Here is a 15,113-nt window from a genome sequence, read left to right on the forward strand (position 1 = left end):
CTGACAAAATTAATGCATTCTGGGTATTAATGATATCCATACAATTATTATTAAATAACATTGGTCTTAGTCACAATCCACTCGTAGCAAAATATCTAATTCTCGATCATGAGAGCCAACTTGGGTACGCACAGATATTTAGCGTCAAGCGTACTAAGCAAAGACCACACGCTTACGGTGCAAGCACAGCTTTTGTGAATTGACCAATCACGGCTACGAATACGGTCGTTGCTAAGCAAGGTCAAGGTTCAGTCATGATGTAGGTCGCGCGATTGTCTCGGTCCCAGCCGGTTTGTGTTCCTCTGTCACTAAACAAGTGACGAAGGAGCACAAACCGGCTGGGACCGAGACTAGTCGCGCGATTGTGTTATTCCACGAAAATTACCCTGACGCAGAAGGTATTAGATATTTTGCCTAATATCAAGCTAAAAGTTAATTTAACACAAAACAATTAAATGATTTATTGAAATTCAAATGAAGTAAGTAACAAATCTTCCATTACCTGTATTTGGGAGTAATAGGCTACGTATTTAATTTACTGTAAACATGACTGTGGTAAATAAAAAAGGTGACCTTGTGTTTCTGAACTTCAACAAGAAAAGGTAATGACAAAAGAAGAAATGATTAAGTTAGCATGGGTAACAATGACAAACTCCCCGCGTTAGTTATAGCTTATTTTCTTCGTCAAAACTTATTGCAAGTGTCAACACTTGAGACACTACAGATTACATATATAATCAAAATATGTCTCTTTATCAAAAGCAGTCATTGCTGTGTATTTGCTCCGAATTTTGAAATATTCCCGCAAACAAATATAATATTTTATGATACAAAATGTACAACATTTCCCCAGGAGTATAGTCTGTATACCTTCCTCGAGTCAGTAATTTAGATATCGTTTTTTTATTTTATCTCTAAATGTAATGATGAGAAGTATATAAAAGTATACATTTTCAAAAAGGAAATGATGCAACAAATTCAACTAGCATAACAGATACCTGCAACAGTTTTTGAGAAAATCTCCAAATTTGATTTTAATTTACTGACTCGAGGAAGGTATACGAACTATAATAGTACATGGCCGCTTACGACAAACGGATGGCAAACATTTAGCGATCATAGACGTTTGTCAAACGTTAACGAACGTTAAACGTTTGGCTCCTTATCCGTTTATAAACCGTTTGACTATAAACGTTTGACAAACGTTTGCTCAAAAACAGCTGTGGAGGGTAAATACAATCCAGGTAACACACAACGTTTTACAGAAAAGGTTTAAATATCGGGTTGTGTAAAGGGTATAAAAACGTTTTGTAATATTCAGAAAACGTACAAAATATTCTAACAGAATGTTATCTTAATTATTTACCATGATGCAATATTAATTTTGTATGTTCAAATTTACACTTCAAAATCACTATGAAAGCATGTTCCTTACGACAATTAAAAGATACCAAAGGAACTAATTTTAATTTTATTGATATAACAAGTATATAATGAGTGTATACAGTTGGCAAAATGCCAATAGATTAAAAGGTACGACATATTTGGTCAAAATGTTGTAATTGATATCTGAATCAACATCTTGTCCTTCCACAACTGTAAAATCATTGGCGTGTGACCATAAATAATGATTCAGTGGCTAGTTTAGTGAGCCGTGTAAAAATGCAGTTGCGTCAAGTCAATTCATTTATCATGAAAATCATAGTTTCAGCACTTTCTTTACAGTAATTGACAGAACGCCTTGAAGACTTGTTTGGTAATCGTGTGATTGCTTTGAAGCACCAAGTGGAATGACCCCTAAGATCTCTTGATCTTACATCTCTGGATTTCTTCTTGTTGGGCTATCTGAAATCTCCTGCAGACCTAGCTTGATGAACTCCAGAGACACATAATTGCACAAGTTGGCATCTAGGCAGGACAGACCTCTCATAAGACGTTTTGTGAATGCCATGCTGAGGAGAGGTGACATTTGCATACAGATGAATGGTGGTCCTGCCCTGGTGGCCATGTTGAAGACTAAGGCTGTCAATTACTGTAACTGGTCAAACATGTGTTTTTCATGGATGCTTTGATTTTATTGACTTCACACAACTGCATTTTTTACTCGGCTCACAAAATAGCCACTGAGTCCTTATTAATGGTCACACGCAAGTGGTTTTACAGTTATGAGAGGCCAAGATGTTGATTCAGCTATCAACTACTATACTAGTACAGCATTTTGACCAAATGTCTCATACTTTTTAATCTACTGGCAATTTTAAAACTGTATACTTTATTTTGATACACCCTGTACAAGAATAAGACTACGGCATAGAAGAATATCCAATCCCTTCAGTATATTGGTCTTCCTCCTCCTCTTCCTCCTCCTCCTCCTCATCATCATCAACATGATGATGATGATGAAGATAATGATGATGATGATGATGATGATGATGATGATGATGATGATGATGATGATGATGATGATGATATTAATAATGATGAAAATGTGAAAATACACAATAAATTAGCTGCGGGAAGCGATATATCTAAATAATTTCTTAACTTACATAATGATAACATAAATAAATATTATAATAATAATGATAGCGCAAATTAATTTGAGCAAATATAGTTAAAAGTCATATATACATTGAATTACAAATACGTTTCGGGTAACACCCTTTCACACAAGTGTGAACAACTGCAATGATACGGTATACAAAAGTATTACAGGAAAAATGTGAGTGACCAGTGACCACGAACAAAGGAAAGAAGAACAAACCCGTTGTTTAAGATCAAGTAAGAGAAGGAAAGCATAAACCAAGCAAAAAGGATATAAAAACATAAGTTTGTTCTGGTTCTCTCAGACACAAAGGATGTTTATGAAGCATTATAGAATGTATTTTTGTCCTTTTTTATTCTTCTTAAATAGTATGACGGAAATTTTAAATATCCGAAAATTTATCCGAATAGTTTATTTACGATGCATTCATAGTCAAGAAGCAAGGCCCGAAATCCTGTAGTATTAAAGGTATTTTTGTAAATAAAAGTTGAAACCTTGTGTTTCTGAACTTTTACACAGATTAAAAACCTAATATGGTAAAAGCAGAACGTTTAAGAGAGTACAGTCAAAATTGTTTGCTGAGCTCAGCCAAGCTTTGCTGCCTTCACTGACTGTTTAGTTCAGCTTCGCTATAACCTTCGATACTAACAAGCTAACAGTATACAAAGTCAGCAAAGCAGTAGGATTATAAACATGGGTCGATGACAGAACCACAATCAATTTCCTTTGTGTTCAGTAAGTATAATGAGCCACTCATCAAATCCACAAGTGGTATTTATACAAGCATGTCTTGGGTCATTGTTTGCGGTCAATAGAATGTCAATTAGGTGTCAATGGGTTGTACATTCAAGCATGGTCGAAAAATAGGTTCGATCGATTTTTGGTCGACGGTGGTATCGCAGCGGTGTGTGAAAATTCAGCGCAGCCTGTCTGCTTTCTACATGCTTTTATAGGTTTGGGCTTTCCTAAAAGCCGGGTAACCCTTCGCTATAATGCAATACCGAAGGCAGCGAAGCTTGGCTGAGCTCAGTGAACCATTTTGGCTGTCCTCCCTAAGTTAGCAATTACTTAAAGCCTTAATGCACGATTTCCATCAAATTTTAATTTTTTTATTTTTCATTCAAAATGTTGAAATAATATTAGTAATAACTGCCGGGAAGGGTTGCTGTCCATATTAAGTTGAAATTACAAGGTAAAGTGAAAAAAAACCCACTGGTTATTTTGACCATTTAACACGCAGTTCTATGGGAAGACATATTATCATAATTTTTAAATTATGATAATATGTCGAAATTTGCTCTGTTGACCTACAAAGACAACAAATTTGGCCGATTCCATTTAGGTGCAAGTTGGGACATGTGTAAACATTACAAATATGCAAAAAATCAGGTTTGAAAAAAATTAACCAATTTCATAATATAAAGATCGTACATTATGGCTTTAATTTAATTGTTTACCAAACTTTCTGCGTTATTTGCTCCTTTTCTTCGTCAACACTTAAAAGCGAGTGTCAACGCTTGAAACACCAGATATTTCATTTGCATCTGGATGTCTGTCGTAATCAAAGTAGTCATTGATGTCGATCTGTTCTGAGTTGGGTCCACTGCTACTGTTTCTTTGATTCGGATCAGCTGGAATGGATACCACCTTACGAGCAGCTTGATTGCGGATGTCTACGTAGTCATTACCATTGTCGTTGAAGGTACTGGTCATAGGTAGCACTTCGGGCGTGTTCGCTTGGGTGTCTGGATCTGGACTGGTCGCCTATTGGTATAAATAAACAGCGATCATAAGAATTGATAAACGAGTAATAATTTAACAGAACAAAGAAATAAGCACGTTAAGTTTGCTAACTCGTCCGTGTTATCGTAGTTGGGGGCAATAGGGGATGTAAAAAGCGAAATTTGGAAGGGGCAAAAATTGAAGGAAAAAAATCCCCAAATAGGGCGATTTTGGCCCAAAATTGTGGATTGTGATTTCCTTTGATCTGGGCCGCCACTGTGACTGCGCCCCGTTAAACCTTCACTTCTGCTCTATGAAATTTTGCACAGACCAACCTTGGAATCGCACCTTAGCCCCGTGGAGAGACTAGTAGATGGTTTACTAGTCTCAGATTATTTTTTACAGAAATTCCTAATAAGTGAACGAGGAAATGATGTCGATATTTCAATGTTATCGTGAAGAGACACGGACACTCCCCTCCAAAAAAACAAAAAATTCACCATTACACACGCAACACTACTCGTATTCACCCTTTTTGTCAACGGAGGTAATCCCATTTCTTCCTATTGGGGCTACACAAAAATGGGATTATGAAAATAATTAGAATCGTTAGATGGACAAATCAGTTTTATTGTGGAAAAAAGTGGAGCGGGAGGGGGAGAGAATTGGAAAATGAAGTAGGTCTTTTGTTCTGCCCGGTTTTTCTTGAAGGGTGGAGGAGCAATTTCAACCATTGCCTCATTACCAGCTTGTGTAAATGAGCGGTACCCCCCCTACATACACACACATATACACCCCTAAAGCTTAGGACCCGGTGCAGAATCTCGCCGACTAAGTCAATTTCGTCTCGGAGCATGCATTTCGATGCATGGCTCTCCTGTGTCTTGCATTTTCAAGACGCAGCGCGCCGATGAAATAATATAGTGTAGCCAAAGCACTGAGTGCGTCTTCGCAATTATGGGCATTGACTTCGCAACATCTTGCCATCGTCTTGCACCCGTGGTTTGTCATTCATTGTCCTTTTATACTATATCTTTATTGGAGTACTTGAGTTCAATCACCGTGAGCAATTTGTGGATCAGTTGATATCATCCGGCAAAGAATGTATATCGAAGGCCATAATGATATTAAGAGTCATTCATCAAAGCACTCAAGGACCACACTCAAGGGCAGCAATTTGTTTAAGTATTGTGGTAAAGTGTTAAACCGGTTGCGTGAAATGCAGAAGTTGGGACTGAACATTGCTTTTAATAGGGCAGACACACATTTTGTTATATCGCAACAGTGTATTTATTTCTCCGCATAGTTGCATCGACTTGGGTCAGCGTCTTGGGTTCCGGTACGCCGACGAGTTAGTCGGAGAGATTTTGCACTGGGTCCTTACATAAGCTTAGAATTTGAATAAAAATGTTCGTGCTTTTAACTGATTTTGTTATGTATACACACCGTTACTTCGTCCTCCGGTGTAGGTAGACTCGAGGATGGCAATCTAACAACATAACGCGCATTTGCTGGATCTTCTTTTTCCTCTTCTTCTTCGGCTATAGCATCAAATGCCAGGTTACCTATGCCAGAAGCATCAGATAGGCCCAATGCTTCGATGTAGCCAGCTTCAAGGCTTGATTTGCGTGTTAATCCACTTATGATATGATTGAATTTCGTGACTAGGTCCGTGAAGGTGGGTCGCTGATATGCATCCTCATGCCAACATCCACGCATAACTTCGTATCTATTACAAATAATTGATTCATTACATTTATTACTACAAATTCTTTTATAAAAGGGTCGGATAGTTGTTATTCTGGGTTACATGTACACTACATGTAGTTACTACAATATTAATAATGACGACGATGATGATGATGATACTTTTGATGATGATAATGATGTCCATAATGACAGTAGCGAAGCCAGTGGGGAGCATGGGGAAAAAGGAAAAGAAAAGGGCAAGGAGCCAGTTTTCCACCAAAATTCACCCCGATCATGGGCAAAAATAGTGTAAAATATCAAATTTTTGGCGTGCGTAATGGGCTCTTTTTTTGAAGCTCGAAGACTTTACATGTACAGTCTTTCTAAAAAACGGTATGTATATATATCCCATCGATTAAAGTGAGTCAAAAATGATGCAACCGGGAAGTTTTTTCGTCTTTTCCCACTAATGTCCCCCCCCCCACAACCACCAAGAAAGCTGGCTACGCCCCTGCATAATGATGAAGAATGGTGGTTTAGTGAAGATACATAACTCACATGTCATCTCGACAATCGTCAGGCTGCTCAAGACGGTAACCATCTTTCAATTGTTTCAGAAGAAACGAATTGCTCCACTTCTGACTGTATGGCAACTCGCCGTAAGTAAAAACTTCATACATGAGAATTCCAAACGACCATCTACAGCATATTAATAAATCAATATTGAAAAATAAATTGTGTTGACTTCTTTGCGAAACAAACAACAATAAAAGCAACAATACTACATGCATCGCATATAGTGTTCATATGGTTCATTGGCGTAATCTTAAATGATGTTCAATTCAAGACCTGGACAATATCAACAGTTATCAATATACATAATTATTTCTAGCTATTTTTAAGATAGATTTTCGTTTCTTTATCAACTTATTCATCCTTTTCTGATTTTTTATGGTAATTTGAGGGCGCTATTTACATTTATTTCAAAATAATAAAGTTATTTCTTACATTTCATGATGAAAATGTCCTTGCTATTTGTTACGTTACTCTTTTTCTGATGTTTTAATGCCATTATACCAGTGTCTACCCCTTGTAATGATGAATACATGATTTAAGATAAATAGCCCCATCATTGTTCTAGAGCGTTTACTCGGAAGGGGGAAACGCATAAGACTTTCATTTTGAAAAATTATTGGCATTTACTCAACAACCGCAAGATCTATGGAAATATAAATGCGATTTTTGTGGCTTCCTTCACTCATAAATGTATTAATATTAAACAATTTGTTAAATGGTGGAAACTGCAAATTCATGGCTCCATGATCCCCGGGGCCATCCCACTCGCCTATGGAGACGGGAGGGCGGGGGAATATAAAAACTAAATCGACACAAAAGTCCGCGTCCCTCCTCGCGCGTCTGCTCAAAATATTTGGATTCCTCCTTTATTTTCCCATTTTCTCCATTTTAAACATAACTTTCTCCCCTCGTGGTTCAAATAATAAATTCTGATTCTCCCTCAAGACCCCAAAATGATGCCCCCCACCCCAAATCTTCCATCCCCTGGAGTAAATGTTGACCGGTCCTTAAGCAAGGGGTATCATTGAAGACCGAATTAAAAAGACTAGTTTGCGTCTGACATCAGGGCAAAGGCGCGACGTAATTGTTTACTGACCTGCGCAGTACAGCATTTTTGGTCTGGTTGACAGGACGTCATACGGAAACTAGTCTTTTTTTTTTAATTCGGTATTCAGTTATATTCACTCACACGTCGCTTTTAAGATTGCATACAGCTCCATTGCTTACATACGTCTCCAGGCTCACCCATCTTGGTCTAAACTTAAAAGGGGCATCCTGCTGTCTCTGTGTATCACCACTAGTAGTATACAGATCATAGCCTAGACCAAAGTCGGCTATTTTTGCCTTGAGATGATCACCGATTAAGACATTGCTTGCAGCCAAATCGCCCATGTAGTAACGATGTTGAGACAGGAATTCCTGGGCAAAGAATAATTGTAGGAAAGACTAAAGCGGTGTGTAAAATTCAGGAAAAAAGCAATTCACCTTTTCGGTAAATCCCATAAGCCTTTGCGAGTACCTGAGAACTCGTCATTTGACGTCACGCCGATCTGCGCCGATGCGCACATCGTTTATCGAACATCGTTACTGCGCATTGCAAGTCGGCGTGACGTCAAATGACGAGTTCTCAGGTGTACTCGCAAAGGTTTATGGGATTTACCGAAAAGGAGAATTAGTCCGCAGGACAGGCTGATCTTAAAGTAACTCGTCCAGCCTAGTAACCTGTCCATGTAGATTATGCGTAACTATGGTAGTGCTGTAGATGCTTGGGAGCTGTCTTAGTGTCTGGTTACCAGTGGACAAAATCTCCAAGGTGCGCAATATTGCAAAATCGTCCAGCTGACCCACTACCAAAATGACTTTACCGGGAGGACTGCGCGCGTAAATTTTCAATATTAGACCGAATAAAATGGCCTAAAATTTAGTATAAATGTGTCCCATCAAAAGGCAAAACGGACAATATAGATAACAAATTGTGTCACTTTTGTCTTGGTGTTTCGGCGGTCGGTACTAGTTATAGTGGAAACATTTCAGGGCGCCGACGGACGGGCTGGTTTAATAGCACGCCCGGGCCTGCAGACAATAGCCCGTCTCGGACGTGCAGACGGGCTCTTTTACACACTGGCTAATGATGCAGGATGTCGTACAGTTTATAATGTTTATCAATAGACAATTCAAGACTTTCGGAATGAAAATTAATAATTGCATCGTATTTCATCTTGGAATAATTAATTTTAAAAGTCTCTTGATGCCCGTATGTTTCTTCTAGTTTACTGTTGTTTTTAAAAAGGAAAATAAGGAACAGGGTAGGTTGAAGTCAGCGCAGACCTTATTATCTATTTTTGTGTGTGTATTAATTTCCTTTAAATATACTCTTTGTTTAGCTTATGTAAATAAAGTTTTCAATATTCAAATCTAATATCAAATGAGTGGTTTCTTTTCATTTAGGATGATAAAAGGCTTAATAGATATGACAAATATCTTACCATTCCTTTGGCTACTTGATGAACAATCTGAAGTTGACCAACTAGAGTAAGGTTGAAAATTGGATCCTCTAAGTCCAGATTGTGTCTCAGCTGAAATTATTAATAAAATGTCATTATAAGGGGTTCAAGAGTTTTAAGTTCCCCCTATATCTGTTTAGTTTCTGTTTCCGTATTCGTTTCCGTATGTCATTGTTATTCCTAGGTGTGACCAATCTTTTATTCTAGCCTTTTGTCACTTACTAATAACTTGAAGCAAGTGAATATTCGTATTCGTTTTCGTAAGTTATGCAAATTTCTGACTTCAAAACTCCAGGTAAGTGGGTACGTGCTCATTTAGACAAAAGAAGTATCTAAATTTTACGGTCCAAAATTCACGAGGAATTGCACGGCTTTATTGACATGGCGTGTACTTACGCCTAGGCGTGACTTGCTCGCGAAAATAGTCTAGCATCGAAATATATACTAATCAGTGTTGCCAGGAAGTATTGGGTGGCTTTAGGCATGTAGGTATACTTGTTCGTGCAATCGCGCAAAAATCAGTCATATGATTATGTAGAGATGAAACGGGGAATTATTTTCGTCCCAAAATACGCCTTAAAACTTGCGTGTGTGGTAATATGCAACCGGGGGGCACTCACATAAATAGTCTGTACGCATGCGTGACCAACAACACAAGTAAAAAGGGGTGGTTTTTTAGGCAAGGCAAGTTACGCGCGTGACGCATTTTCAAGAATAAGGGTAGTTTTCTCAGTGAAAATGAACAACTTGTTTAGGGTACCCTTGCACAAATTGTTGGTAAATTATGAGTCCAAAGGGGTACATTTGTTGCATTTTTACTAGCCAAAAACTCATTAGGGGGTAAATTCTATATTAGATTAACTTATTAAGGGGCTAAATTTGCTGGAAGGGTAAAACTCGTTTAGGGGGTGTTTCAAAACAACATGGTTACGCATGTGTACACTTATCATACTTGAGTGGCCCCCTGGTATGCAACACCAAAGAATTGTGCTGAAGCGAAACTTACTGATTTCATTCATTGCCGTAACAATTGGAATTGGTAATCTGATAATAGGTTGAGCCTATATGCGAGACCCGAGTTAATTTTAAATGTTAATTTTTGCGGAGCTGATTTTTGTCAGCCATTGATCAAAATGATTTCGCAAAGAGTGAGGGGGAGATACTTGAGACTGACAGACTGAGCGAGTGAGAGTGCCGGAGGGGGCGAGGGAGAAAGAGAGGAGAGGGAGGGACGGAAAGAGAAGAACACGAGAGGAGAGAGAAGGGACCGGGGAGGAGAGAGGAGACTGATTCGTAGGGGGAAGAAGATGGTAAACTCGACGAAACACTGGAAGTCACTCAAAAATTGGCTTATCCGATGAACTTTCAATATTTACCTTACTACACTTCCTCAGGAATCCCAACAGATCTCCATATTTCATAAACGGCGTAACCAAAAAGTACGGCTCTTCCATGGTGCAACACCCTAATACTTCCAAGATATTAGGGTGACCTTTCTTTCCTTGCACATCGATTGAAAACTTGATTTCCTCCATGAATGTCTTCCGCGCATTTTCATTCTGTGGCGAGCTCGTCAAATCTGATTGTTTCGAAATAAAGAAGTAGGCTACATCTTTAACTTTAAATACAGTTAACTAAGGTCTTTATTACAGACAGGTGGAAGCACGGCAATTTTTATACCATGGAATTGTTTTATCACGTTACTATGGTTACAAGTCCAACAAATTGACAAATTCATGAGAGCAGAAGCACAAAGGGAGGAGAATACATATTTCAAGAAACCAAGCACGTGCGGCTGAAATTGTGCACGCACTGGCCCATCTAATACCAAAAGCCACCTTCATTTTGGACTATCATAGCTGAAATTGATAATTTGTCCCAGTAAATCCGACACAAAAGATGCTCGTCCCCCCTAAATTGTAATGCTTCCGCCACCACTTGTGCTGCGCTGCGGAAACCAACCGAATATACTCAACGAACATATAACGCAGAAATGCATAATGGCAAGTGCCGGCCCTTTGCGTTCATTATTCGCGGAGTGTATCTTCCCCCGGGATATCTTACATATAATGCATACTCATATACTAGGCACGAAAGGGAATAGCGCCACAACAATGTCAGTTTTCATATACCAACTTACCACCAAATTTGGGTGTTTTTGCTGCTACATCAATCCATTCTTTGTTGTCACGCCGCAATTTAGCCTTATAGACAGAGCCTTGTGCACCACTACCGAGTAATTTATCGTAATGGATACCCAAATCATCACGCCGTAGTTCATAAGATTCAAACAATGAGACCGGTTTAGATATTGGCCCAAAATCTGGCATGAAGAATAAAATAGTTAAAGGTGGGTAACCTGATTGACAATCTCATCCCCCACTTTACCTCATCAAAATGCTGATTTTGGTATCAGATGAAAGCGCATATTTTTCTCATAAACATATTGAAATTTGGCGTTCCAAATCGGTATATTTCGGAAGAAATCATCATGATATCTTTGGAAATACACTGAGTTGAAACTTCTTTTAATATGTTTATGAGAAAAATAGGGCCTGTCACTTGAAATCAATATATTACATGATCATGATAATTATCATTAATAAAAACACTGTAGACTACCAATATCACGCTGTATAAATGTCGGTAATTCCATTAGTCACATTTACAAAAAACATTTACATGTTCTTTTTGCATGAGTGCTTGAAAGGGATGACATTTTATGTTATACGTAAGTTTTAAAGAATTTGATTTTCCAAATATATCAGGTCACCTTCCTTTAACAAACATTTTCGCAAAATATATTTTCAACCCCAAAATAACTTTCTCTTTAGAATGTTTTGTATCAAGTTTTCCCAAATGTTTTTGGAATGTTATTAAAACATTTTTATACCCTTTATATAACCCGACATTTAAACGTTTTCTGTAAAACATTTTGTGTTTAATACTGGGCAGTTTGTACAGAGTGCTGTGGGCTTGGTTCAGCTATTCCGAGATGGCCTCGCAACCCCTCGGTCTAGGTAAGAGCCACAAACTGCGGCTAACCTAAAAGCTAACAGCTCATCACATGTAGATGTCTCATTGACAGAAACATCACCATATGCTAATTAGGGTTAGGGGTTAGAGGTTAGGGGTGAGGTTTACGGGTCATTTGTCTTAAATCAGACATTTACCACATCACAAACATAAACATTACGTATACTTAAAGATTCGGCAGTCGAAGTTACGCCCGGGGAGTCACAACCCTCCCGATGGTTGTCCACGCCACGGGGTGGACCACGGCCTGGCTAAATCACCCTTATATGAGTCATACACACTTGCGACTTACCTTGTGAAGTATTCTTGTCACGAATGAGGGTTTCAGTGGGAGCTTCGTCATCTTGATCTTCCACTTTGCAGCAAAACCGCCAAACAAAAGCTAACAGAAATGCTAATATAATAGCACTACCACACACGATCAATCCAATTTGCAGAGATGTCAACAGAGGTCTAGGATCTGAAGCTATTTGAGAAAATAAAATTATGAAGATATAACGAAGGAATTGTGAGAATTAAAAGTAAGGAAGAAAAGAAAGAAAGAAAGAAAGAAAGAAAAAAAAAAAAAAAGAGAAAGAGAAAGAAAGAAAAAATTTAAAAAAGAAAGAAAGAAAGAAAGAAAGAAAGAAAGAAGAAAGAAAGAAAGAAAGAAAGAAGGAAAGAAAGAAGGAAAGACAGAAAGAGAGAAATAAATAAAGAGAGAAAGAGAATTAATGAAAGAAAAAATGAAAGAAGAAAAGAAAAGGAATGAAAGAAGAAAAGAAAGAAAGAAATCGAAAGAAAGAAAGAAAGAAGGAGGGAGAAGGGAGAGAGAGGGAGAGAGAGAAGAAAGAAAGCAAGAAAAAGAAAAGAAAGAAAACGAGGGGGAAGAGGGAGAGGGGAGATACAGACAAAAATAATGAAGCAAACAAAAATAATTGAAAGAATGCAAGCAATCCAGTGTTCAACATACCACATTCACCAGTCGGACATGATTCAGTCTCAATTAGAAGTCCATTACATCTCAACCCTGTCTCATATGGATCCTCACACACTCGAGTCCTGTTCTGTTGGCCACACGGACATTCTTCCCATGCTGACCATATAACTGTTTCAAAAATAAGATAATATCAAATAAGTTACCCAGTTATTCACCGGGGACACTCGTGATGCCACCAATGTGCCTTCTTTAATCTTTACTTAAAAGTATTATTTATCATTTATTCGTTTATTTCATAAATCTTACCATTACACTTAGGAATTTCACGTGTATTGATAGTGACATCTGCCGTAAGTCCAGCGCCATCTTCGGGGGCAAAACTCCCATCATCTTGCTCAATAAATCCGGGTGTTGTCGACACATTGTAAGCACGAGCACTTATCTGTCAATGTTACATCAAAACAACTTAAAAATCCAAGGCCTAGACCGAATTCCATATTTATTTTTCGTGTTCACTTTAAATACGATACGTGCTGGGAATAACAGTTTGGGGTAAGTTATTGTACATGACTCTTAATGCCAAGACATTCAGAATAAATTTGGATAAGAAATTCAGATGAAGCTAATTTTCAAGATGGCGTCCAAAATGGCCGCCATATAGTACAGCTCTGGTACAGCTGCTAAGACGAATCATTGTGCACTTTGTGATAAAAGCATGAGAATGTCCACACATGAAGTACATGGTCTTAAGTTTATTTTAAGATGCAGGCGGCGAGTGGCATGATGGGCGGAGAGAGACGGTAAAACTGCTCAGCCGTATGGCATTTTCCATATAATCGGTTAGTTTCATTATCGAACCCCAACGGGTTTAGCTTGTATTAATATTATTTATTAACACAGGGGTAAAAATGTGAAAATGCTTCAATCTTGTCGGTCGACAGATACATCAAATTATTCGTCTGATCACAATAATTTCAGAAATGTATAGTTTGTGCTATCTACAACCTATCGTTACAGAGTTATTCTACAAAAATCTCATTTTTGGGCAAAAATGACACAATTTGGTTGTACAGGGGTAAAATAATGTCAACTTGCTCCGATATTGACAAATTGTCCGCTTAGCTGATACAAATCATAAAAAGAATATGATTAAAGAGTTTAACTTCAACACTACACTATTTTTCGCTCACCTGGAACGTTTTCACTAGTTCGACTAGCGTCTTCAGCAGATGGTGATGCTGTGATGGTATCTTGTCTACGATCGGGATAACCTTCACTGATGACGTCATATAATTGACAGAATGACGTAATAGGATGTTACGATGTAGCAGCGCCCCCCTGGGCATCAGTAGGTTGTCCCAAATTGGGTCTATTTCGAGTCCTTTGTCACGATTCAGTCTCGGTTTCTGAGTTCTTATGTGTATAGTTTCCAGAACTCTGCGGGAATATTCTTATTGTTCCCGTTCTAGCACTTTTACATTTTCCCAGTCAATCTGGTGTCCTTTTGATCTGACTTCGTGCTCCCTGACCGCTGATTTGGAACTGCCGGCAGTGGATTTGTGTTCACTAATCCTTTTCTCTAACTTCCTGGCAGATTCACCGATATAACTTGCATCACAATCAGCGCAGGTGATCTCATACACAATACCAGATTGCTTAATGGGTTCTGTCTTGTCTTTTGGGGCTACTAAAGCACTCCTGAGCATATTTTGTGGTTTGAAATTGGTAGAAACTCCCGCAGTCCTAAAAGCTCTGCGTAACTTCTCAGAAAGGTCTTCTATGTAAGGCAATGTGACAAACCCTTTGTTGGCCGTCTCCGAGTCCGGGTTCTGAGAAGCGCGGTCTTTCTCCTTGGGCTGGCCGCGGAAGAAAGTCCAGTCTTTATAGCCACAGTTCCTTAGGGCGTTTTTAACATGAGCGATCTCCTCCTCCTTATCTGTTTGATCTGTCACAACAGTTTCCGCGCGATGAAGTAGCGTTCTCACAACACTGAGCTTATGTTCAAGTGGGTGGTGAGAGGAGAAGTTCAAGTATTGCTCTGTATGTGTGGGTTTTCTGTACACCTTAACTTTGAGAGTTCCGTCTTGTTGGCGACAAACTAAGGTGTCGAGGAATGGAAGTT

At 38.5% G+C, this 15,113-nt stretch overlaps 1 protein-coding gene across 1 annotated transcript in view; it reads right to left on the reverse strand.

The window, feature by feature from the left end:
* Nucleotides 1–436: 436 nt before the first annotated feature.
* LOC140159237 (proto-oncogene tyrosine-protein kinase ROS-like) overlaps nucleotides 437–15,113 on the reverse strand; it is a 50,773-nt gene continuing 36,096 nt past the window's right edge. The window contains exons 10-19 of the mRNA XM_072182645.1: nucleotides 13,298–13,433; nucleotides 13,025–13,159; nucleotides 12,365–12,538; nucleotides 11,177–11,359; nucleotides 10,413–10,615; nucleotides 9,019–9,108; nucleotides 7,722–7,951; nucleotides 6,515–6,655; nucleotides 5,714–5,996; nucleotides 437–4,309 (exon numbers count right to left, since the gene is read on the reverse strand). Of these exons, the coding sequence (XP_072038746.1) occupies nucleotides 4,043–4,309; nucleotides 5,714–5,996; nucleotides 6,515–6,655; nucleotides 7,722–7,951; nucleotides 9,019–9,108; nucleotides 10,413–10,615; nucleotides 11,177–11,359; nucleotides 12,365–12,538; nucleotides 13,025–13,159; nucleotides 13,298–13,433 (1,842 nt within the window). The 3' untranslated portion in view covers nucleotides 437–4,042. The remainder of the gene's footprint in view (nucleotides 4,310–5,713; nucleotides 5,997–6,514; nucleotides 6,656–7,721; nucleotides 7,952–9,018; nucleotides 9,109–10,412; nucleotides 10,616–11,176; nucleotides 11,360–12,364; nucleotides 12,539–13,024; nucleotides 13,160–13,297; nucleotides 13,434–15,113) is intronic.

Source organism: Amphiura filiformis, chromosome 8 (genome assembly GCF_039555335.1).
Source record: "Amphiura filiformis chromosome 8, Afil_fr2py, whole genome shotgun sequence".
Taxonomy (NCBI): Eukaryota; Metazoa; Echinodermata; class Ophiuroidea; order Amphilepidida; family Amphiuridae; genus Amphiura; species Amphiura filiformis.